Consider the following 23,121-nt stretch of genomic DNA (forward strand, 5'->3'; position numbering starts at 1 on the left):
CAGTGTGTGAAGTGCATTTCTGGTGTCCCCCGCAGTGATATTGTTGGAATATGCTAAAAGCGGCATAGAACACAACTCCAGCTGATAAAAGATAAGGTACCCCTTGCTTTTGTCTTAGTTCCAGGGGTTGTGACCTGCCTACAGTACTCCATTATCTCCACGGTGATTCGGAGGGGGAAGGGGGACAGACTTAAGTACCCAAGCATGCCAAACTTTTTGATAGTCTTTCTTAATTCACATATGTTTCATTTTGTCCTGCTTTCTCTTCCAGTGGTGTTATACGCAATATTTGCCAGCTACTTCGCTGGCGTGATGGTGCGGCTGATGCTCACGCTAACCCCTATCGTGTGCGTCCTTGCAGCTATTGCATTCTCTAAAACGTTCGAGATCTACTTGAAAGATGACACTCCGAAGTCGCACAGATCCACTTCAGAGGAAAACCAGGAAAACAAAAACGACCGGCTGTACGACAAGGTTAAGGTCATCTCTGAAGTTTCTGCCTGAATTTACACTCAGATATGTTTGATCATATGCTTGTAACCAGTTCTGGTTAGACTGTTCTTTGGCATCCAGTGCTTGTCATAGAGGCGACATATAGAATCAGTCAGTCCATCTCACTCATGTGATTGATGCATATCGTCCTGTCCCTATTGTATTGATGGATGCTCAGGGTCTCTTGTATTGAACTGTCTTGTTCAATCGCAATTTGTTCGAAACTGCCATCACCTGACTGGAATGTTTCTGAGTGTGGTGTTGAACAAACAGAAGAAATCATGCTTCATGTACATTTCTCAAAAGAGGTTAGAGAGCACCTTGGGTTTCTTCGGGATAATATTTACCTTATACGCTATGCTTGTCTCCCTCAAAGATTTCAGGGTTGAATAGGTCTGACATAGCTGGTGGGTATTTAACCCACGAAGATTCTGGTTAGAATTGGTCTTCAGCATCCTATGCTTGTCGTAAGAGGCGACTGACAGGATCAGGGTGTCTGGCTTGCTTTCTTGGTTGACACGTCATATCCCAGTTGCGAAGATCAATGAAAACCTATGTGCGTTCTGTTTGAAGTCAGCTACTAAGATATATGTAGTATCCTTATGTTTTGTTTCATCTATACCATAATAAATTTGTCATTTATCGTCACATTCAGGTGGGGAAGACAAAGAAGGTGAAGGAGGACAAACCCAAGGATGAAGAGTCTGTCGGCATGAACATCAAAAGTGTCATTGTCATCGCAATGTTGATGATGCTGATGCTATTTGCTGTCCACTGTACCTGGGTAACCAGCAGTGCCTACTCCAGCCCCAGCATTGTGTTAGCGTCATACGGACAGGGAGGGTACGTCCTTTCATTACAACCAGCAGGGTGGCCCATTTGTTTAAGGCGCCACAAGTCCAGGCCACCATATAGCTGTAATATTGCGGAGTGGAGCACTAAACAACAGAAAGAAAACACTTGCAGAGTTGCCTCCCTTGGGTACACCAGAAATAAGTGATCGTAGGATTTGAATCGTGGTTTACCTGTTTGTTTCAAGGATTGTTGGCACCATTCATGTCCTTGTGGCTTTCACCAAAGTAGTAACCATCTGAGACCTCTGTGACTTCTGACTTCCATGCCAGGATTATGATCATTTGTCACTATTTGTTCTCTTTCAAAATGGGCGGTGGGGGGGTAGCGTAGTGGTCATCATGCCGAAGACCCGAGTTCGATTCCCCACATGGGTACAATGTGTGAAGCCCATTTCTGGTGTCCCCCGCCGTGATATAGCTGGAATATTGCTAAAAGCGGCGTAAAACTGAACACGCTCACTCTCTTGCAAAATGGGCAGTGGGGTAGCCTAAGTTGAAGCGTCCGCTCGTCACGCTGAAGACCTGGGTTCGATTCCCCACAATGTGTTAGGGCCATTTCTGGTGTCCCCGCTGTGATATTGCTGGAATATTGCTAAAAGCAACATGAAACCATACTCACTCCTTTGCCAAATGGTTGATAGTGAGAGTATTTCATATGCTGACCCATACTGAATGATTCATTGACTCAACAACATATCTCAAGATTTGTTATTGTCACTTGTTTGTCAGGAGCCGCACGATTCTGGATGATTTCCGTGAAGCATACTACTGGCTGCGTCAGAACACACACGATAAGGCACGGGTGATGTCCTGGTGGGACTACGGCTACCAGATAGCAGGCATGGGGAACAGAACGACGTTAGTGGATAACAACACGTGGAATAACAGTCACATAGCCTTGGTAAGTGTTTCAAATTGCTGTGGTGGATAACATTTGGAATAACAGTCATGTAACCGTGGTAAGTTGTAAGATAAATAAATTTGTGATTTCCTGCTATAGGCTTTCACTAAAATTAGATTTTCTGGATCATTATATTTGCACGATCAGTATCAAACATGACTTTATTGGTGGTCAAACATGTCATGCTGATGACATATTATCCCCAATCTCCGTGTAAAGTAATTATGTTGGTTCCAGGTTGGCAAGGCTATGTCGTCCAATGAAACTGCTGCGTATGACATCATGTAGTCTGGATGTCGATTATGTGCTGGTCATTTTTGGTGGAGTCATCGGCTACTCTGGGGACGATATCAACAAGTTTTTGTGGATGGTCAGGATTGCAGAGGGAGAGCATCCCAAAGATATCAGGGTAAGGGACCCACAGAGGCCAACTTTTTGACATGCATAAAAGAAGCATGGTAATTAAGATCAGCCTTCAGTTGGGGCTTGGAAACAATTTTTGAAAAAGATATTCCAAAAAGCTTGCTTGGTTGATTAGATGATTAATCCATATCTAATGGTTTGTTACATAATCATAACATTATGTTGCTCCTAGCTCCTGAGGGGCGGTTGGGTAGCCAAGTGGTTAAAGCATTGGCTTGTCATGCTGAAGACCTGGGTTCGATTCCCCACATGGGTACAATGTGTGAAGCCCATTTCTGATGTCCCCTGCCGTGATATTGCTGGAAATATTGCCAAAAAGCGGCATAAGTCTAAACTCAATCACTCACTCCTAGCTCCTGAACAACTTGTTTGATACCATGATGTAAGTAGCATCACCACAGAGCTGCAGCGACAGATATGTGACGTGCTGGTGATTGTGTTCCAGGAGTCTGACTACTTCACGCCACAGGGGGAGTTCCGTGTGGACTCGGCCGGCTCGTCTACTCTGCTCAACTGTCTTATGTACAAGCTGTCTTACTACAGATTCGGACAGCTGCAGGTGAGCTCAGGGTCTTGGGAGGGGATGGGGAGACTTTACTGAGTGTGCCATGCATTGCTACACATGTGGTTACTTCAGGATATGACCGCCTCCGTGGTGTAGTGGTTAGAGCGTCCGCCCGGAGTGCGGAAGGTTGAGGGTTCGATCCCCGACTGCGTCATACCAAAAGACGTTAAAATATGGTACTTGTTGGTCCCTGCCTGGCGCTCGGCATTAATGGGTACATCAAGGACTGGTCGGCTCGGAGTCAGTATAATGTGTCTGAGTGGGGTATTCATGCTTCACTGCGGCATGGTATCACAGTGGGCTAGCACTATAGAACCAGCTTACGTCTGGGCTAGTACAAGCAGCCGCACATACACACACATACGCATGCACGTCGTCATATGAGCGAAATATTCTCAAGCACGACGTTAAACCCAATTTCACCACCACCACTTCAGGATATGGCCAGTGGTGGCAAACCAGGATAAGTTGAGCACCGACCTGACAATTGACCCGTATTAGCATGTATGATTGCCCCCCATTGCCATCGTTAGCGAAGGAGCCCCAGGTTGTCCGCGATCAAGTGTAGTGCGAATTGCTACACTGTTGTGAGAGTCTTATGAGCAAGGCGTGTGCAGCTACGTGCGGAATCAATTTCATCATCATGTAATGCATGTGCACTAGCCTACATCTGTTTTACCTTTCACAAACCAAATGGGTTTGCTCATTGCTGTGCACCGCCCACTTCTCGTAAACGTGTTCTCTGCGGTGGTCTAACTTATCCTTGTTTGCCAGTAGAGTGTATCACCCTACACATTATTCCATGACTTATTTGAATATTTTGAAACATGATGAATGCATTACCAGTTGTCAACTTCCTAAGCCTTAAATTACACATTTACACCTGTTCTCCCCAAAATTGTGTCGTCTTGCAAGTAAAGGAATTTTAAAGTGTATAGAATATCACAGACCAAAATGCTGTCACATCAGTGACATATGAAGCATTCAACAGGGGAACAGCTGATCTATATCAGCTATGTTTTCAACTTACACAGGGGTGGTGGGCTAGCCTAGTGGTTTAAGCGTTCGCTTATCATGCCGAAAACCAGGGTTCTATTCCCCACATGGGTACAATCTACATCTACAATTACATCTAGATTTGGAGGGTTCCTTTTGCTTGTTGTTGAATGCCGCATTCAGCAATATTCCAGTTATGTGGAGGCAGTCTGTAAATAATCAAGTCTGCACCAGACAATCCAGTGATCAACAGCATGAACATCAATCTACACGATAGGGATACAATGTCATCCAAGCTTGACCACCCGATTCCGTTATTTGTTTCTTATGACAAGCATGAAGACTGCTGAAGACCTGGATCTTCACAGGTTTCACTTATATCTTGGCTTAACAAACAGGACAAAGTCAAAACCTGCATCATTACTCTTTTTTCACAATGAATTACACAGTTCAACCCACTGGTAACTCCGATTGATATCTCTTTGATATGTATCTGTGTGTGGCCATAGAGTATCTGTATCCATATCAAGCAGATAAGTGAATGTGATTATTAGTAACCAATACGGTTTTATCTGTGAGGTGTCTGTTAACAGCTTGACTTCCGAACCCCTGCTGGATTTGACCGAACACGTGGAGTTGAGATCGGGAACAAGGAATTTGATCTGACCCACCTGGAAGAGGCCTACACCACGGAACACTGGCTGGTCCGCATCTACAAGGTCAAGGACCTGGACAACCGGGAAATTGTCAAGAAACCACACATACCCGTGAAGAAGACTGCACGCAAGAAGAATAAAAAGGTGAGTTACTGAAGTCTTGACAGATGCCTCCTTTGGTTGCACCACATGTTTGTTTTGCAGGAGCCTGTAAAAATTCAGACAAAGACAATCCTGTGATTGATGTAGTGAGCAGTTATGCATGATGATAGTGTATTAGGACACACTATCAACAAGTCACCAATACAGACCACCAGGATTGATTTGGTCGCCGTTAGAACCAGCATTGTTGTTTAGAAACTGTGTAACCTTGTTTTCTGCATGGTGATTTCAGTATGGTCAGTTTTAATGTCTAAATAACCGCCTCCGTGGTGTAGTGGTTAGAGCATCCGCCCGGAGAGCGGAAGGTCGCGGGTTCGATCCCCGACTGCGTCATACCAAAAGACGTTAAAATATGGTACTTGTTGGTCCCTGCCTGGCACTCGGCATTAATGGGTACAACGAGGACTGGTCGTCTCGGAGTCAGTATAACGTGTCTGAGTGGGGTATTCATGCTTCACTGCGGCATGGTATCTCAGTGGGCCAGCACTATAAAACCAGCTAAAGTCTGGGCTAGTACAAGCAGCCGCACATATACATACACACACACATGCACATCGTCATATGAGCGAAATATTCTCAAGCACGACGTTAAACCCAATTTCACCTCACCTCACCTCTAATGTCTAAAGGGGCAGAGGGGTAGCGTAGTGGTTAAGGTGTTCGCCTGTCACACCAAAATCCCAGGTTCGATTCCCCACATGGGTACAATGTGTGAAGCCCATTTCTGGTGTCCCAGACAGTGACATTGCTGGAATATTGCTAAAAGTGGCTTGAAATCAAACCTCACTCATTCACTCTCTCTAGTGTCTAAATCCATGTCAGATGTCTCATGATACTGTCTCATCGTTCATTCACTCAGTTCAGTCAGATTGATGGAACCTGGTTCAGAGTCTCACTTGGAAACCATTTGTTTAGGGCCTTCTTCTGTGCCTGTCATGAGATGGCTGAGTGACTGAATGAGTTGGGCTTATCACTTCTTTGAACAGTATTACAGTAATAACACAGCATGTCAGCTTCATGTTGGAGAAAAGCCCTAGTGCTGACAACCTTAGAAACAAGATTGAGACAGAGTTGTATTTGATCCTAGCTTGCAGGCTTCTTGTGTGCCTAAGGACAGAGCTCTGCCCTGAGAATTATCGAGCATCCAACAACTGGGTACACCCGTACCTGCAAATATAGCTTGAATGTCTCAAGAACCAATATGAAACCATATTCACCATAACAATGTCATAAATAATCATGTCAATAATAAATAAAAATAATAATAAATTCCTGATATTGTAACGTCTTGAGAAAATTTCTTATATCTTTACTAATATTTTTCCACTTCCCTTTCAGACAAATAAGAAAAGACCTGGATCAATCAAGTACAAGCCCGTTGTGAAAAAAGGCGGCGTGAAGAAATCCAAGAAAACATAACTCTTTGGGACTCTGCAGGGTGTTACCTGCCCTTCAATTATGAGGGTCAAACACCACGAACAGATCAGTTTGTCATCAGTGGTGAAGATAATGTTATGATTGTCAGTGTGGGTGTATTATATGAATGTGTGTGTGTATATGATGGGTGAGTGGTCTCCCTTTGGAGGATATTGCTCCAGAGTAACCTCCCTTTACACGGATCATTGTTACAATGGCCAGATATCGAGAGAGATATTCTGGACCTGAGATTTAGTTGTGGTTGTTGAGATGTGAAAGTGCTAAGCTTAATCTCCACTAGCAGTCTGATTGTGAAGGAGGCCAACTCCTACTATGTAATCTATCAATTTGGTCCTCTGTCTTAAAACTCATGGCATGAAGACTTGTCAAAAACAAATTTTAGAACCCAAATTTATTAATTTTACAGTAGTTTCCTGGTAAGATAGCTGTTATTTTTCTGTGAATTCTATGCCAATGGTGCTGACATCTTTTCATCTTACATTATGGTCATAAGAAAATAACAAGCTCTCACACCTCTGCAGAACCTGACCACATCTCAAAGCCTCATGCTAGCCGCTGTTGTATCAGTTGATCATCCTTCTCATGTCCTGTCTGTACGGCATCAGTGCTTCAGCATAGTGCCATCTTCCTGTCCATCTATGCCTTGAGTTGAAATCCCCTGACCACACTTCCAGAGCAATAACAGAGTATGTGGTATTGGGACTGATTCAAGACTGTCAATTTGCTTTCATGTATCGTCAGTCCAATGCTTTCGCTACTCTTTCAAACATCTTTTGAGGTGACATTTTAGAAGCATGTTCCTTATTCAAGATTTATTTTTCTCTGAGATGTATGCTGTGTTTCATGCTCAGCAATGACTAGTCTTTTGGAGCCCTACCTGGTGATATGAGAGATCCCATTTTAATTACATGTAATAAATACAAGCCCTCATGGTAGCAGCTGTTTGAAGCTGATCCCCCAAAAGCCCTTTTAACATGATTTGTTGACTACCTGGTTGTACCATTATGGCATTGATCGCTCAGTAAACAAGACACCTGTCTGTTAAGGAGAGTAACTTACCTTAATGATTGCACTTCCACATGTTGAGACGAGGATGTTCCTATCATCATTTTTGGTTTACAATGATCAGATTGAAATACTGAGCTGGTGTCTCATTTGATATTGCATTGCATGAGGACCTTAGACACTTGAGACTTTCTGTACATGCTAAAAACATGAATGAGATCAATTTGAATTGTTTTAGGCAGAATGGGGTAGGTAATTAACAAAAGTCCTACAGTATAACAGGAATACATGCGTTCAACCATGTGCACTGATGCAGCTGATATGAATATGGAAGAGCAAATCTTTTGTGGATTCTCCAGGTATTAGTTATTGACTTTGGTACCTGCCTGAAGCACTGACGTCATGTAAATTGATCTCTGCTGTCAGGGTGTGCTTACTCAGACTTGCTTACAGAGAGTGTTCAAAGGTATAGGGGGAATGGATGGCCCTGTTGGCTCAGTGACTAGACTTCACTTTGCAGAGTTACGCCCCTTTTTAGGGATGATCCTCTGATCATGAGTTCGAATCCCAGATACGCTCTGGTTATGATCCTTGGTTTATCTGCATGTTACAGTGCTTGCTGGTTTCAAAGAAGTGACAAATGCCATAGCCGCCTTCTTTGGGTTCTTTTATCTTGCATTCACTCTTCTTGATATATTCTTGCCAAAACAATTATGGATCATGATTATTTCAGGAGATATTTTTGTGAATCTTCATAGCAGTAATGTCCCTTTCTTAGGTTAGTATTAATAACTATAAGCAACAAGTCTGTCGGTAATCAGAAGACATTTCTGCTTTGTGCCAAGTCCATTGTTGGACTTCGATATCCACTTATGGTATACATGTACCCAGTTTAACACCAAACTAGAATTACACTCTCACAGGACACTTAGTGGAAAGCCTGGAGACTGCCAGCTCTATTGAAAAGTTCTTCCAAATCAAGTCAGCTATTACTTTTCATGTCATGGTAGCCACAAATCTCAGGTTAGCAAATAGGTTCTTCTTCAAGCAGTTTGCTTGTTTTTGTTGTGAATGTATATTTTATTGTTAGAAACATTTTTCTGAGATATTTGTGTCATATATGCAGATTACCTTGACAAGCTCCATCTGCCTGTTACCAGTTCTGGTATGTTTTATAGGGATGTGGCCACATTGTGACTTCATACTGTTCGTATACTACTCAATGTTTGCTAAGGCCCACACCTTTGAGAGTGACTACTTTGATCCTTAGCTAAAGTTGAGTAGTATGGCCAAGGACCATATTGGTAATAGTTATTAATGCTATAAGCAGATTTATTGAGTTAGGGGGCGTTTGTTCAGATCAACTTCTGATAGCTTGTAAGCATTTATTTTCTTCATATTTCGGTATCTGTAAATCATTCCACAAAAGTCATAATTAAAATATTATTGACTTTGTTCATCCTCCACCAGGGAAGCTTCTTGTACCACCCTAGTGTTGAAGTAAGGTCATGGTGACATAGTGTCAAAGTAAGGTCATGGTGACATAGTGTCGAAGTATGGTCGTGGTGACGTGGTGTGTACAGCCCCAATTAGCATTGATACAGGAGTGTTGATGTAGATGCTGCTTTTGCGCACACCTTGAAAACCAAATTAGTGTTCAATGCTGAAGTTCTTGTAACTCAGGCCATGAAACAGGGTACTTATGTTACAGCGTTCTACCAAAGCCGACAGAGTCTAGTGACATTAATTGCTTTGACATTGCCTCCAACTTTGAGGGTGTAGACTCCTTATATACTTGATTGAAATATTGTTGAAAGTGGCTTTCCAAGATTTCCACCAGGTGAGGGGAGGGACCTCCAGTTTGAGCTATGGTTCAGAAGTATTTCAAAACAACTTTAATCAAAAGCATCACCATTCTTCATTCTGCGCTCACAGGGTTCAGTATTGTTTTCATTGATAACATCATAATTATATCCTGATAAAGTTGTAAGTTGATTCAGTTGATTTGCTCCATTTTGTAGTAACTAGCCGTGTATCTGTGCTGTCCTCTCGTTCAGTGTGAAGCTAATTGGGGATGTAACGATTCACTGATTCAGTGTACTGGCATCACGATACTTATGATCATGTGTCAGTAGAAAGTCATATGCTTGTGTGTAAAAAGCAACATGTAAAAAGACAGGCTTTTTTGTAAAATGCTTCTACTGGTACGTAAAACAGGTCTCAAGCTGTTGTTTTGAGTCATTTCTACTTCAGCTTATTGAATGATGGAATTTGTGTCCATAACATTTTCCATGCATCATATCGGGAAGGGCAAGCATATCATAGATATACGTGTCTCACTCAGGAGTCACTGCAACCTTAGCATTGAGGTGTCGCATTGCAAACTAACCATTAAGAACACATTGCAAGCTTACAATCAAGATGTTTCATAGTGCCCTTACTATCCAGATATTATCAAATGACAAACATACTATTCAGATAAGTATTCACTTTTACTATCATGATATATATCATATTACAATGAAGTGAATCGTTACAGCCCTTTGATGGTGATCATTTTCCTAGTCCTGACTTTAAGATATGTAGATTGGTTTGATGAAATTTCTCAAATCATGCAAGGATCAGCAAGCTAGCACTCTAATGTCTGTTATTTTAGCATGTTGCTAATTACAAACTGTTTGTTTTGAATGATTGTTGCTAGGTGTTGATGACTCGTAATGTACATGGTGACTATGGATAACTGTATATTTGTGGGATAATTTTATGCATATAAAACCCAATGAAAAAAATAAATTGTAAATGTGTACATCTTGATTTTTTTGTTTGTCAATGCAGAGTCATAAGGTAGTGTCTCGACTTCTAGATGATCTTCGGGAGGTGGGGTAGCCTAGTGGTTAAAGTCTTTGCTCATCATGCTGAAGACCCGGGTTCGATTCCTCATATTCCTCAGTGTGAAACCCATTTCTGGTGTCCCCCACTCTGATATTGCTGGAATATTGCTAGAAGTGGCATTAAACCATACTCACTCATTCACTCAGTCACTCCAAATGATCTTGCTGAGGATGAGACTTCATCTTGGCATCGTCACGCTGAAGACCCTGGTTCGAATCCCCACATGGGTACAACGTGTGAAGCCCATTTCTGGTGTCCCCCGCCGTGATGTTGCTGGAATATTGCTAAAAGCAGCGTAAAGCCAAACTCAGTCAGTCAGTCATCTTGGCATCCTCATGACTACAATCCAAACAAGTGTATTGAAACATGCGCAGGACATTGAGAACATCACAGTTATTTCATATCTTTATGTATAGAATGTCATAGAATGACAAAGTTTCGTCGTGGTCGTTAATTACGTATATATGTTAACATCAGCATCTTACCAGCGTCATGGCTATTGATGTGTATCTTTATGTAAAACTTCCTGACGGTGGGTCAGTAGGGTAGCATAGTGGTTAAAGTGGCATGTGGGGTTCAATTCCACACATGGGTCCAATTTGTGACGCCAATGTATGCTTTGTTTATTGTTTAACATAGCACTCGGCAATATTCCAGCTATATGGCAGTGGTCTATAATTGAGTCTGAACCAGACAATTCAGTGATCAACGGCATGAGCATCAATCGCAAGGGCATGCTTTAAGAGCGTACAATATAATGGACATTATTACCCTGGATAACCCAAGCTGGCGGTAGAAGGTTAATATTCATGACATCCCACCATTTCTAAATGGCATTGTGTAATCATAGACATCCTACCAGGTACCCATTTTCTGCTGGGTGAACAGAGGCAATGTTAAACAAATGTATTGTTTTGCGATGTGGGTGTGTGGCTTAGCCTCTTCGTATTAATGGAATATCAACTCGAAGTCTCAATTGTTTAATCCAGAACTCCACTGTTACAAAACAGTTCCAACACAGATGAAAGTCAGTTGCGACGTGATGAAGCACTCATGAAAATTAGATGTAACTGCGATGAAACTCAAGCATAACATTCGCGAGTAATAGATTAAAGTGATTTGAAACGTTAAGCGAACCATTCCTGGCGAATACAGACTTTAACCTGCCTTTTTCAGCAAAACAAACCTTCAGAACTATCACTTGACGCAGACCGCGGGGTTTTCTCTCAACCTTCAACTTCCGCTCATAACGTCCCTAATTAGAGTTATTCCCCCTGATACCAAAATTACTGTGAGCAGCGAGTTGCACTCAACTTGATAAAACTTAATGTCTCTGAACAACTGATTCCAATACAACAAACGCACTTGCCACGTGCTTCCTTGTGGGACAGGGCTGAAGTCCTTTAAAGTCAAGCTGCCAAACATGGTCACCCATCCAAGAACTCTCCGTGAGCCATGTTGCTTAACTTTAAAAACTGATTTGTGACCTTGGGTCTGTTCATTCATTGAAACAGGTGAAGCTATCCCAGTGCAGAATGAAATCCCGTGGATATACAGCAAACTGTGTGCGTGCGTGCGTGTTGACAAGCAAGTGCTGCCTTTTCGCTGGTTTCTTCAATCCATTTTTTCTAGACTTGCGTGGGCTTTCTTGGATATATTTGCTTCATGGTGTATGACAGACTATGACAGGGTCCAAGAAACCAATGTCCTGGTTAGGAAGTCATGATCATTTCGGGTTTTTTTCTCCGTTGTGCTAGTTTACAGTATCTTTTTTGGAACAAAAGTCTCCCGTCAAACAAAACTTAAAATTGTGTAGTACATGTATATCATAGTCATGTTGATGTGAAGAATGCATTTCTTTTGTTAATACTTTTTAATACATCACAACAATCTGTTCGGTATAATATTCCTCTCTCTTTTTTGGATTTAGACAAGTTCTACATGTTAGACCTGTTTCTGGGCATTACGCTTATATATTCTATTTCACAAGAAACATTTAAGAACTGACTTCAGTATTGTTTGCATTTATGTAGGTGTATATTCAAGGACATTAGTACTTCTGCACATGTCGGAATAGGTCATGAATATTGAGTATTTTGTTGGATCGAATATATTCATGCGGTCATCATATGGCAAGGTTATTGATTGCTGTGGTAAATTTCAAGGGACCTTGCAGGAAATATGAGAGTCCTGCAAGTAATGAAATGGTGTTCTGTTAGGTAAGACTATTCAATATTTTAACCACAGGAATCTTATATTTCTTGTCGAGGGCGGCGGGGTAGCCTAGTCGTTAAAACGTTCGCTCGTCACGCCGAAGACCCGAGTTCGATACCCCACGTAGGTACAGTGTGTGAAGCCCATTTTCTGGTGTTCCCCGCCGTGACATTGCTGGAATATTGCGTAAAACCATACTCACTAGCTCACTATATTTCTTGTCAAGGAAATGATATAATGAATTTTATTTGCACCCCACGGGAAGTAATATTTATTTTTCTGCGTCCATTCTGAACGTTTGTGCGTACTCGACACTCCTTCCGGCGTCGCGTGCGACGTTGAGTGTGTCCGCTGAACAACTGATTCTAGCCAGCCACAGGTTTGATTATTGAATACATACTATATATAAACACATATAGAATGATAGGGGAAAGTGTTCATGTGATTCAAGTCCCTCAACACATGTCAACAAATGCCGCAAATAGTTTGTTTGAATATATGATGAAAATCGTGAAATTCATGGCATTTCAAACCAATGACGTCTTCTGGTTTCCGAAACTCGGTGTAGATACACACTGTCAGGAAATTGTGACGCCAGAAACGACTGTAAACAAGGTACCGTATTTCACTCCCAAATGACAAACCTCCCAAAAGACAGACCTCCCATAAGACAGACTCAATGAGTACACTAATTAGCAGAGCCATGCTGTCCACCCCTATTTAAGTAGTGAGCTGACCCAGAGTCACTACAGAGTATAGTAACAACACACTCCTATCTCCTGTGCCCTTCTCAAAACATATTACTAATCCTTTTACTGAACAGAACAGAATAGAACCGAAATTTTTATTGTAAAAAAATCACATGTAGTGACACAGGGAACATACAGCATATTGATACATATTGAAATATTGAGCAAAGTCCAGTTTTGATAAATTTGGCAACTTTAGAGTTAGGTGGTGAATAATCACATTTCATTAGATAAACACATTTTTCAATAGTAAGATGTTTACAGAAACATTGGGGAAGAAATTGATTTCTGAGGGCATTTAGTGCTGGACAGTATAATAAAAAGTGAAGTTCATCACTGACATCTAAATTCACACTATGTTTCCATTCTTTACAATACTGGTCAAACACATTCAAAGTTTTTTGCAATATCAACAATCATGAAGATACCAAGCTGGTCCTCAATAAGCTTATTTACATGTTGTTGAATTAGTTTTTGCAAATAACTGGAGAACAGGATGTATTTATTACTGAAAATGAAAGTGAAATAGTATTTATAAAATTCAGTATAAACATGTTTTATAATAGTTAATTTTCCCATGACTTTTGTTCCGTGACTTTTTCCGATCAACCTTCCAGATGACCTGTATGCCAAGAGCAAGGTGAAAGGAAAAATGATGATGTTCAAGTGACTTTCTAATAAGTGTTATCTGTACACTGACAAACATGTGATGTAAAATATTATGGTGCTTGGTCTCATATACTTGATAGGTACATGTATATATAAATTATTGTTTTTGATAATATTCACAAGTAAATGTGATCTGGCAAATAAATGTTGATGTACATATATGTTGATGCAATATGTCTCAATTTAAAAATCATAATTCATTACATGAATTGATAAAACTATAGTTAATACCTAATGTTGTCTTTTCATCTGGACACATACCATTATTATCAAGGGTACAGCTTCATTAAGCCTTATGCAACCAACCATAAAATGTGTTGTTTTAAGCGGTCTGTCTTTTGGGAGGTCTGTCTTATGGGAAGATACCCTAATAAGCGCCGGGCCTCTAGTAAGCGCCGGGAGTAAAGCAGCTTACTAACACTTCCAGTAAGCGCAAAAGCGCCGGGCCTCTAATAAGCGCAAGTTCTGGAACTCCGTTGAAAAAATAAGCCACCAGGCGCTTATTGGAGGATATACGGTTTATGTTTTCACTGACCGGGTCTTACCACTACAATGACTAAATGTAGTCCTTTTATTCTGTGCGAAGCCGAGGTCCGTGACAATATATACCTTGATGCCATTTTGTTTTTTGCGTCACAAGCCCCTGTGTGCAGATAATCGTCGCGTCTTAATCGGCCTGTACGTAAACGCACACACTCACGCACACGCACACGTCAGCAGTAAGGAGCGTCCTGTAGAAGCTTGAAGATGTTGACGACCAGGAAGGCGGCGATGGCGCCTATCAGCGCCCCAGTTTGGGTAAAGGCTCCGTACCATATCAGCGGTTGGCGTCCACCCTGTCTCAGTCGACCAGCAATGGACACTTTAGCGTAGGTAAGAAGGAAGGACGCCATTGCCCACGATGTTATCTGAAAACAAATTGGAAGACATTCAAAACAATATTAGCAATAATATTTTTGGATGAGATCAATGTACTGGGAAAGTTTGGCTGCACTTTGAAAAGGCTTTGACCGCTAATTATTTTCTATCACGGTGTGGCAGATTACTTGTTTACAAGGGTATCCTGACACAGAAAAGGGATGCAACTCTGCACAGCGGTATCCTGACTCTTTCTCCTATAGTATTGTAGCGCCATGAGCGGGTATTAGTACCTGGATGTAGCGCTATATAAATACCCACAGTATGTTTTACAGATTAAAGATAGTATGCAGCAGAGAGGGTTCGGGTGATCCTGGCACAGTCAGACTGGTAAGGCTCATCATCAGCTCAGGGTCCTCGCCCCCTCTACACGCAGCCCAGACAGCGAATGGGACTTCTCCCAGGAAACGCTGCCTAGTCAAACCCACCAAGAACTTTCCGGAGAATATGAAGGCTCCCCAACACTGCAGCCTTCTGCATTACCCAGAGTGTCAGAAGGGCTGTACTCCCAGTGGAGAACCCGGGCACTCTCCTGATCTGCGCCAAGAGATCAGGAGGTACCAAACCAAGGGCACCGAGAACAATGGGGAACCTGGCGACAGTGTACTTGGGATGCAAGCGAGACATTTCAAAGGCGAGGTCCGCATATTTATCATGCTTTTCCTGAATCTTGCCAATGACATTTTTTGTCAAAGAAAAGGGATGCAACTCTGCACAGCAGATACCATCAATTTTAAGCAATGGTCTTTCCCCACCTTTTGTGTGTGTTTGTGTTTCCCCAAGAAGGTAACTTGTATTCTTCCATAACACGACTCACGGTGATACAGATTACTGTAATTCTCTTGAAAGCAAGATTTCCAAGACTCGCATTCCTGTAAATTACCCTTGGATCTCAAGACTCGCACTCCTCACTCACTCAACGTACTCACTCCACTGGACTAACACCACTCACGGTGATACACTCACTCACTCACTCTTTAGATTTCCACTCACGCATTCCACACTCACTCACCCACCCACCCACCCACCCACCCATCCATCCATCCATCCATCAATCCTCGTATTAATTACCACAATGGCTCCCCCTGCCTCGACGTCGTACAGAGGAGGATGCGGGCTCATGGCAGCCACGACAATCAGATAGATGCCGAAGCCGGTCCCGCTGAAGCTGAGGATGGAGATGGCGATGGTGCCCGTGACAGGCAACGCGAGACTGAAAAAACAAGCGACGGGGTTGGCGATGTTAGTGATGATGGCCACGAGGTGGTAGGTGTCAAGGCCGTAGGGGATGCTGGTGTACGATTGCACTGACAGAAGGAAGCTGGTGATGAGCATATTAATGAGGATTGTTTGGGCAAGGAGGAAACAGAAGGTCGGCGTGGAGATATCACTTTGTTCGGGGTTTTCGTTGTGACTGACTGCTGTGACGTCTCTCCTTTGAACTTGTCAGACTCATATATGGGATTGCACGCAGTATATGCGTTCTTACGACTCTCTTCATTAACAGTGTTGATCTCTAACACGTATTTCGCAACCCGTTCGCTCTTGCAGTAAGGAAGATAGTTCAGGAGAATAAACGACATCAACGACAGGACCATGAGACCAAATAAAATAAAAAAGAAGACTTGGACCGAAAAGCGGGGAGTTCCGAACACCGGATACGAAGACGCGACCGTCTCGTTGTACCAGGTCCCGTTTGTGAAGTTGGACGACACGTGACTTCCGTTTGCGCAACTGATACTTCCGGCACCTTGGCCTAGAGCTGTCAGGCCCGGTATCAGTCCACTGAGGCCCTCCCCGATGAAGAAGGTGGGTAGATAGTGTGGCTTCAGGCTCGCCATGAAGGCCAGGAAGGCAAGGGACGAGGTGCAGTCCACCAGAGCCAGGACCAAGTTGAGGGCGAGCAGGGCTGTGGAGTGAGGTTCTCCTGCAACTACCGTCGTCTCCTTCCAGAAGAACGCCAGCAGCATACAGGAGGCCATGCCTATCACTGAAACAGATGTGTCTTTATTAGAAGCAATAACATCTAAAACTCATTCAGTTTTACTGAGCTTTTGAGTCGGGTTACATGCCGCTTTGAACAGCCTTTCATGGCTTGTCAACACTTTGGAGTTTATTTTTACGCCGCTCTAAACAATATTCCAGCAATATCATGACGGGGTACATCAGAAATGGGTTTCACGCATTTTACTCTTGTGGCGAATCGAATCCAGGCCTTTGGCGTGACGAGCGAACGTTTATACCACTAGGCTACCCCACGGCCCGTCAACTCGTTGGAGCAAAGACCGCAGTGGTGTTTGTCATAAGCATGTATATCCTAAGTTCATTTAATTAAATTGTTTATGTTAATTGATTGCTAGATGTACATAATAAACGTTGTTTGGCACACAGCTTGAACATAACAAGTCTGAATTCTATTTAAAACAGCCCGTAACACTTAGACAAAGAACCATAACTGTGTAGTAACGAACCGTGGAGACGCAGTAACGAACGATGGAACAACAGTAACGAACCAAGGAGCTATTACTCACCAATAATGAGCGCCGATACGGGGTTTTCCAGTTTGGCGTCTTTGTAACAGTAAACCAGAACGGCGAATGTGATTGGTCCAATGTTAGCCACCTGACTGATGATGATGATGTAGGACGGAAGGGTCCAACCCTCCGGCAGGGTGGTCACCAGGAGGGGCAGCTCCACCCACACCCCATTGATGTCCACCCAGGAAGCGATGCCAAAACAACACACCAGGAAGTGAACCAACAGTTTGCTCTCGGACAATAGTTGTCTCAGCCCCATCTTTACATTCACTTCTGTAATCAGTAACTTAGTGAGCCTTTTGTTCTCCACGTAAGATAAATATTCACATTTGAAGATCCACACTTCAATGAGTTCAAGTATTCAGGTGCGCTGGTGGTGGCTACGGATTATCACCTACGATCATTACGGGCATGTCAATGACGGGCGTAGGTGGAAAACGTTTTGCTTCTGCTCACCGTGATTACGATTAAGGTATCGCCTACGACCGAGAGATACCCCGTTCACTTCAGAGCACAGACATTCGGCTTGGATGAATAATCACACCACTTTTGTCTTGAGCCTGTAATAAGATACGGACACGTAGTTATTAATATCGACTGACATTAAACACAAGCAATACTAATCTCTCTCTCTCTCTCTCTCTCTCTCTCTCTATATATATATATATATATATATATATAATGGGTTATGTATTCCCGTTTTATATGTATGTATGTATGTATGTATGTATGTATGTATGTATGTATGTATGTATGTATGTAGGGTTATATTCTAATATTGCTCTTTTTAATATATACCTTATATATATATATATTTTTAAAGAGCAATATGTAACCCAAAGGGGCCCATTGTAATCTAGACTCGATTGTTTATTGGACTCTGTTTTAATATATTCTCTAGGATCTGGGTATATTATAAATGCTAATGCAAAGCCTCTGTATATGTTAATGCACGTGGAAGGTGTATGAAGCACTCGTGTTTACCACTAACGTTCTCAAAGGACACAGAAGCCCATGACGGGAAGTACACAGGGTGGGTATCACAGACGAAATAATGCCTTTCTACTGGGCTATCCGTTGGACTATATTTAATAACTTGGGTAATAAATATCAGATAAATTCATAACGGGAATCGAACACTGGATGAGTTCGACGGGCAAACACATGTACCACCGCACTAATACAGTAATGCAATAATAAATAATGGTCGTGCCATGATGGAATTCGAACAGTAGTCATCGATGAGACACCGATGCATCAGAAACACCACAGCTACACTGATGAGATCCTTGGTGTTGTCGTGGTTAGACTAGTTCAACAGTCTCTTGATTGGTATTACCAACGACCAACTTCACAGACTGCAGAAGCTGCAGAACACCGCCGCCAGGATTGTCACCCGCACAAAACTAACAAGTCATATCCAGCCTGGATTGAAGTCCCTGCACTAGTTGAGAATCAGAGTTTAAGATTTTAACCCTAACCTACCAAGCACTAATGGAACTGCTCCACTCTATCTCCAAGCCCTTGTCTCACCCTACGTTTGACAGAGGAATCTCAGATCTGCTGACCAATCACTTCTTGTTGTGCCTCCATATACTCAAAACTTTCGGTCATAGATCCTTCAAACATTCAGCTACTTTCCTGTGGAACTCTTTCCCTACAGACATTAAATCTGCTCCAACTCTCTCGCCTTTAAATCTCACCTAAAGACATTCCTCTTTCTTCGGTACTGACTGTCGGATGTTAGTGCTCAGAGCAGGGCCAAGTGTTGTGGAATCAAGCGCATTACAAATGACCAGGGGCTGATACAGCTTTTTGAGAAAGCATAGTTTATTTTCACCCGTTTCAATGGTCATTTAATAAACTTTCAGGACAAAAAGGTGGAGAGGGGGGGTTTATGAAATTCGTGACAATATTATTATCATACAAGACAAATCTTATGGATAATAACTTCTTGGTTTATATTTCACAACGTTTCTGGGCTAGTTCTTGCCCCTTCTTCAGGTGAATAATGGTGATATTGAACAAGGCTTCCTGTACATATATATATATATATATATATACTGTACTGTTCACTATCACCATTCACCTGAAGAAGGGGCAAGCACTAGCCCAGAAACGTTGTGAAAAATAAACCAAGCAGTTGTTATCCATTAAATTTGTCTTGTATTACTACCCCAACTTCTAAATGCCTTTGGAGAATTTCAATATTATTATCTATGACAATTTCCGGCTCAGCTGCTCAAAGGCGCTTTGTTAATGAAACTTCTATGCATTTGAAAATATCCACGTTTCATGTGGGGTTTTTTGTTATGAATTTCGTAACTGACTATACGAAACAGAAAATCACATTATTAAAAAGGACCCTTCGACAAGTTCCGAAAAATTATTTATCAGCGGTCTCAACGTAAAGGTGGCGGTGTGTGTTCTTATGCATTGAGCCCGGGTCTCAAATCAGTTGAAGTTAAGCAACATTGTTCACGGAAAATGGTTTAAACATATCTTTATTCCAAAATAATCTGGTTTCGTAAACAAGCAAACCTTTGCTTTTATTAATACCTCACCATTACATATATTATATAAACAAAATACACAAGAACTGGATACACAAAAAACGACAAATTAAATCGTATATGTGCATAGGTCACGAGTGGGTGACCATGTTTGGCAGCCTAGCTCCTGACAGTTTCTAGGACTTCAGCCCTGCCTCACAATGAAGCACATGTGACACATGTGGTCTCACCTTAGGCAAGTGAATTTGTTTCAAAATTACCTATGTTCACCCATCGTGAATGGGTACCCGGTGGGATAGGATGGCCATGTGGTTCTCATTTCGCCTACATCCCATTTCGCCTTCACTAAGTTCTGTAGGCGAATAGGGACAGCATAAACCCCCGTTTGAAAATAATTAGCTCGTCTGAGAATATATTTCAAGAGCATTAGAAAGATCCTATAACTGAACTGAATTGTTAACATGAAACAGTGTGCTTGCAAAGAAAATGATGATGTTTCTTTAAGAAACAATATGCTGTTATCGCAGCAATAAAGTGAGAAGCAAATTAGTTAGAACTATCTGTTGGATTTACACATTTTAATCTACTTCTCAGGGGGATTAAGTAAATAAGTACTATGCAAATGGTATTTACGTTAATATTTCCAAATTATGATTAGTCAAAATGGCACTTCAGAGAGCAGAGCTTGTTATGTACGAGCGAGGAGGTCAGCAGGTCTTACATGTTGGTCACCCTTACCGTCTGACTGTCAGGAGGCAAGCTGTCACACATTGACTAAAGGTTTGCCAGGCTGCCTGGCTAGAGGTGATGAATGATGGTCCAAATGGGGAGAAGATACAGAATCTCTGAGTAGTTATTATTTTATAGGATATTTATATAGCGCACATATCCACGCAACTTTTTCCCTCGATCATTGGATATCAATCTCAACTCCCTGGGGATCATACAACTCTTGCAGCCACTAGGCACGGAGTTATTGTGGATTTCCCATCATTACGAGGTACCCATTCACAGCTGGGTGGACTGGGACACATAGTCACAGTACTTTGTCCAAGTTTACTGCACGTTATTGTACCGGCAACTAGGTGTTTGCACGTATTCATGTGGCCACCATCTGGTCATATACCAACGGATTCGTCGGTTCTTTAAAGTGCACAGGGTTGTGTACTGTACACTAGGGGTCTATTTTACTGCAAGGGGTGACAGAATCAGTCATGCTTACTAACCGCAGTCAATACACCATAACGTGTTGGCTTAGTAGTAATGGCGAAATGACACTCAACCACACACACCCTTTCCACCCTAACCTTTGGACTTCATGTTTTATGTGCAGCCCCACTTCTCCAAAATCCTGGATCCGGCAGGGGCTTAGATCGACAGACGGTCGCCATGTAGCTGGAATATTGTTGAGTTCGACGTTAAACCGCTGATTGTTGGGGTCGTGAACTGAGACCAGCCAGGTGACCCCTGTCGGTCACGTGGTCAGACTGATGCAACATGAGCTCAAGGAGAACCCTGATATTGAAACTATGTAACTTCCAGTTTACATATGTGCTTATTCTATCACCACTAATACCCCGCGAACATGTTTACTACTATTAACGATGTACGTACCTTGACCTGATATCGTAGACGTGGCTGACTGCGACGTGATCACCTTGTCACTCTATGAAAACCCTTTAAGCCTTCATGAGTTAAGATTTATTGTTGCAAACTCGTTACAGGCGGCAGGTGACTTCTGTCATGCGAGATCGCTGTGCTCTAAAGGGCAGCCTAACCTAGTTCAAAGTGCGTCATTGTGTTCAGACACGCATGTTGATGCAACATTTTAGAAAGGGTTTTTTTACGTTCCACCCGCGTACACACGTGTAAATGTATTTTATGATGCACGTAACAGGATATAATTAAGCTTCACAGATAGGGGATACAGAATGATGGAACTACTGTTTCACAACGTTCCTTCACATCACCGTGAGTCATGGATTTGTGAATGAACTCTAATGAAACAGCTCTGCAGCGAATACAATTTAAAGAATTTAATAGGTCTCTAAAGGGTCGTGCCTGTGAATGAATCGGGCTGCAGTTGTAAAGAAGAAATGTTTCACAAAAAAGAAACTGTCAGGCGGTACACAAAACATTGCCGGGGATGTCAACGACCCCACAGAAATTCAAACATTCAATTCAAGCTCACCTATTCAACAAATAGTGTTTCGGAAACGCCATTTGGTGTCTAAACTGAATTATTTTCAAGCCGTCTTCATAGCTGGAATACGATAGCATTAGGTGTTAAGAAACAAGTCGATATAATTTCCCTTTCTTATCAATTTGAACTTACCTAACACCAAAGGGAGAGAGTCTGTTGGTAGAAGTGTGTTGTTTGAATTTAGGGCCAGGCCCTTGTAAATTCATAACATGTTCACTTCTGACAAACAAACACAGTATGCCGCGGGCACATGTACAGTGACTGAAGGATCCCGCGCAGTAAGCCGGCGACCGTCGTGATGCTATAAATAGAACAGGACGTCTAAAGTACAGAAAAGCTAGTTTAAAATGTATAGTATTGAATTCACTAAACATGTCCAGATAGGGATGTGAATGTAGCAGTGTGAAAGCCCGTAAATCTTTCTTTGTTACTTTGTTTACATCTTTAAAGTGAGACCGCCTCCGTGGTGTAGTGGTTAGAGCGTCCGCCCGGAGAGCGGAAGGCCGTGGGTTCGATCTCCGACCGCGTCATACCAAAAGACGTAAAAATATGGTACTTGTTGGTCCCTGCCTGGCGCTCGGCATTAATGGGTACAACAAGGACTGGTCGGCTCGGAGTCAGTATAATGTGTCTAAATGGGGTATTCATGCTTCACTGCGGCATGGTATCTCAGTGGGCTAGCACTATAAAACCAGCTTCAGTCTGGACTAGTACAAGCAGCCGCACATACACATACACACGCATGCACGTCGTCATATGAGCGAAATATTCTCAAGCACGACGTTAAACCCAATTTCACCTCACCTCACCTCACCTCTTTAAAGTGATGTACGATATGCTCAGTTATCAAACAGTTCATATTTAAAGTGGCACTCCGCATATTATAATTCCAGCTTTAGAACAGCGATCTATGCATAATAGTGTCTGGACCATCT

General features: G+C 42.3%; 2 protein-coding genes across 2 annotated transcripts in view; one reads left to right on the forward strand and one right to left on the reverse strand.

Moving 5' to 3' along the window:
* Window positions 1-10,297, forward strand: part of LOC124259628 (dolichyl-diphosphooligosaccharide--protein glycosyltransferase subunit STT3B-like) — a 31,346-nt gene extending 21,049 nt beyond the window's left edge. The window contains 8 exon segments of the mRNA XM_046693799.1: window positions 272-474; window positions 1,148-1,335; window positions 2,076-2,247; window positions 2,485-2,531; window positions 2,533-2,656; window positions 3,116-3,229; window positions 4,825-5,031; window positions 6,388-10,297. Coding sequence (XP_046549755.1) covers window positions 272-474; window positions 1,148-1,335; window positions 2,076-2,247; window positions 2,485-2,531; window positions 2,533-2,656; window positions 3,116-3,229; window positions 4,825-5,031; window positions 6,388-6,468 — 1,136 coding nt within the window. The 3' untranslated portion in view covers window positions 6,469-10,297.
* A 4,218-nt stretch (window positions 10,298-14,515) lies between these two features.
* On the reverse strand, window positions 14,516-22,408 carry LOC124259623 (solute carrier family 52, riboflavin transporter, member 3-B-like). Its single transcript, XM_046693791.1, is given in 6 exon segments — window positions 14,516-14,923; window positions 16,005-16,265; window positions 16,268-16,923; window positions 17,465-18,030; window positions 21,598-21,761; window positions 22,319-22,408. Coding segments are annotated over 4 exon segments (1,377 nt in total). The 5' UTR covers window positions 17,730-18,030; window positions 21,598-21,761; window positions 22,319-22,408; the 3' UTR covers window positions 14,516-14,728.
* Between the last annotated feature and the right edge of the window lie 713 nt (window positions 22,409-23,121).

The sequence above is a fragment of the Haliotis rubra genome, unplaced genomic scaffold, assembly GCF_003918875.1.
Source record: "Haliotis rubra isolate DU_JTF1 unplaced genomic scaffold, ASM391887v1 Scf73, whole genome shotgun sequence".
Lineage (NCBI taxonomy): Eukaryota > Metazoa > Mollusca > Gastropoda > Lepetellida > Haliotidae > Haliotis > Haliotis rubra.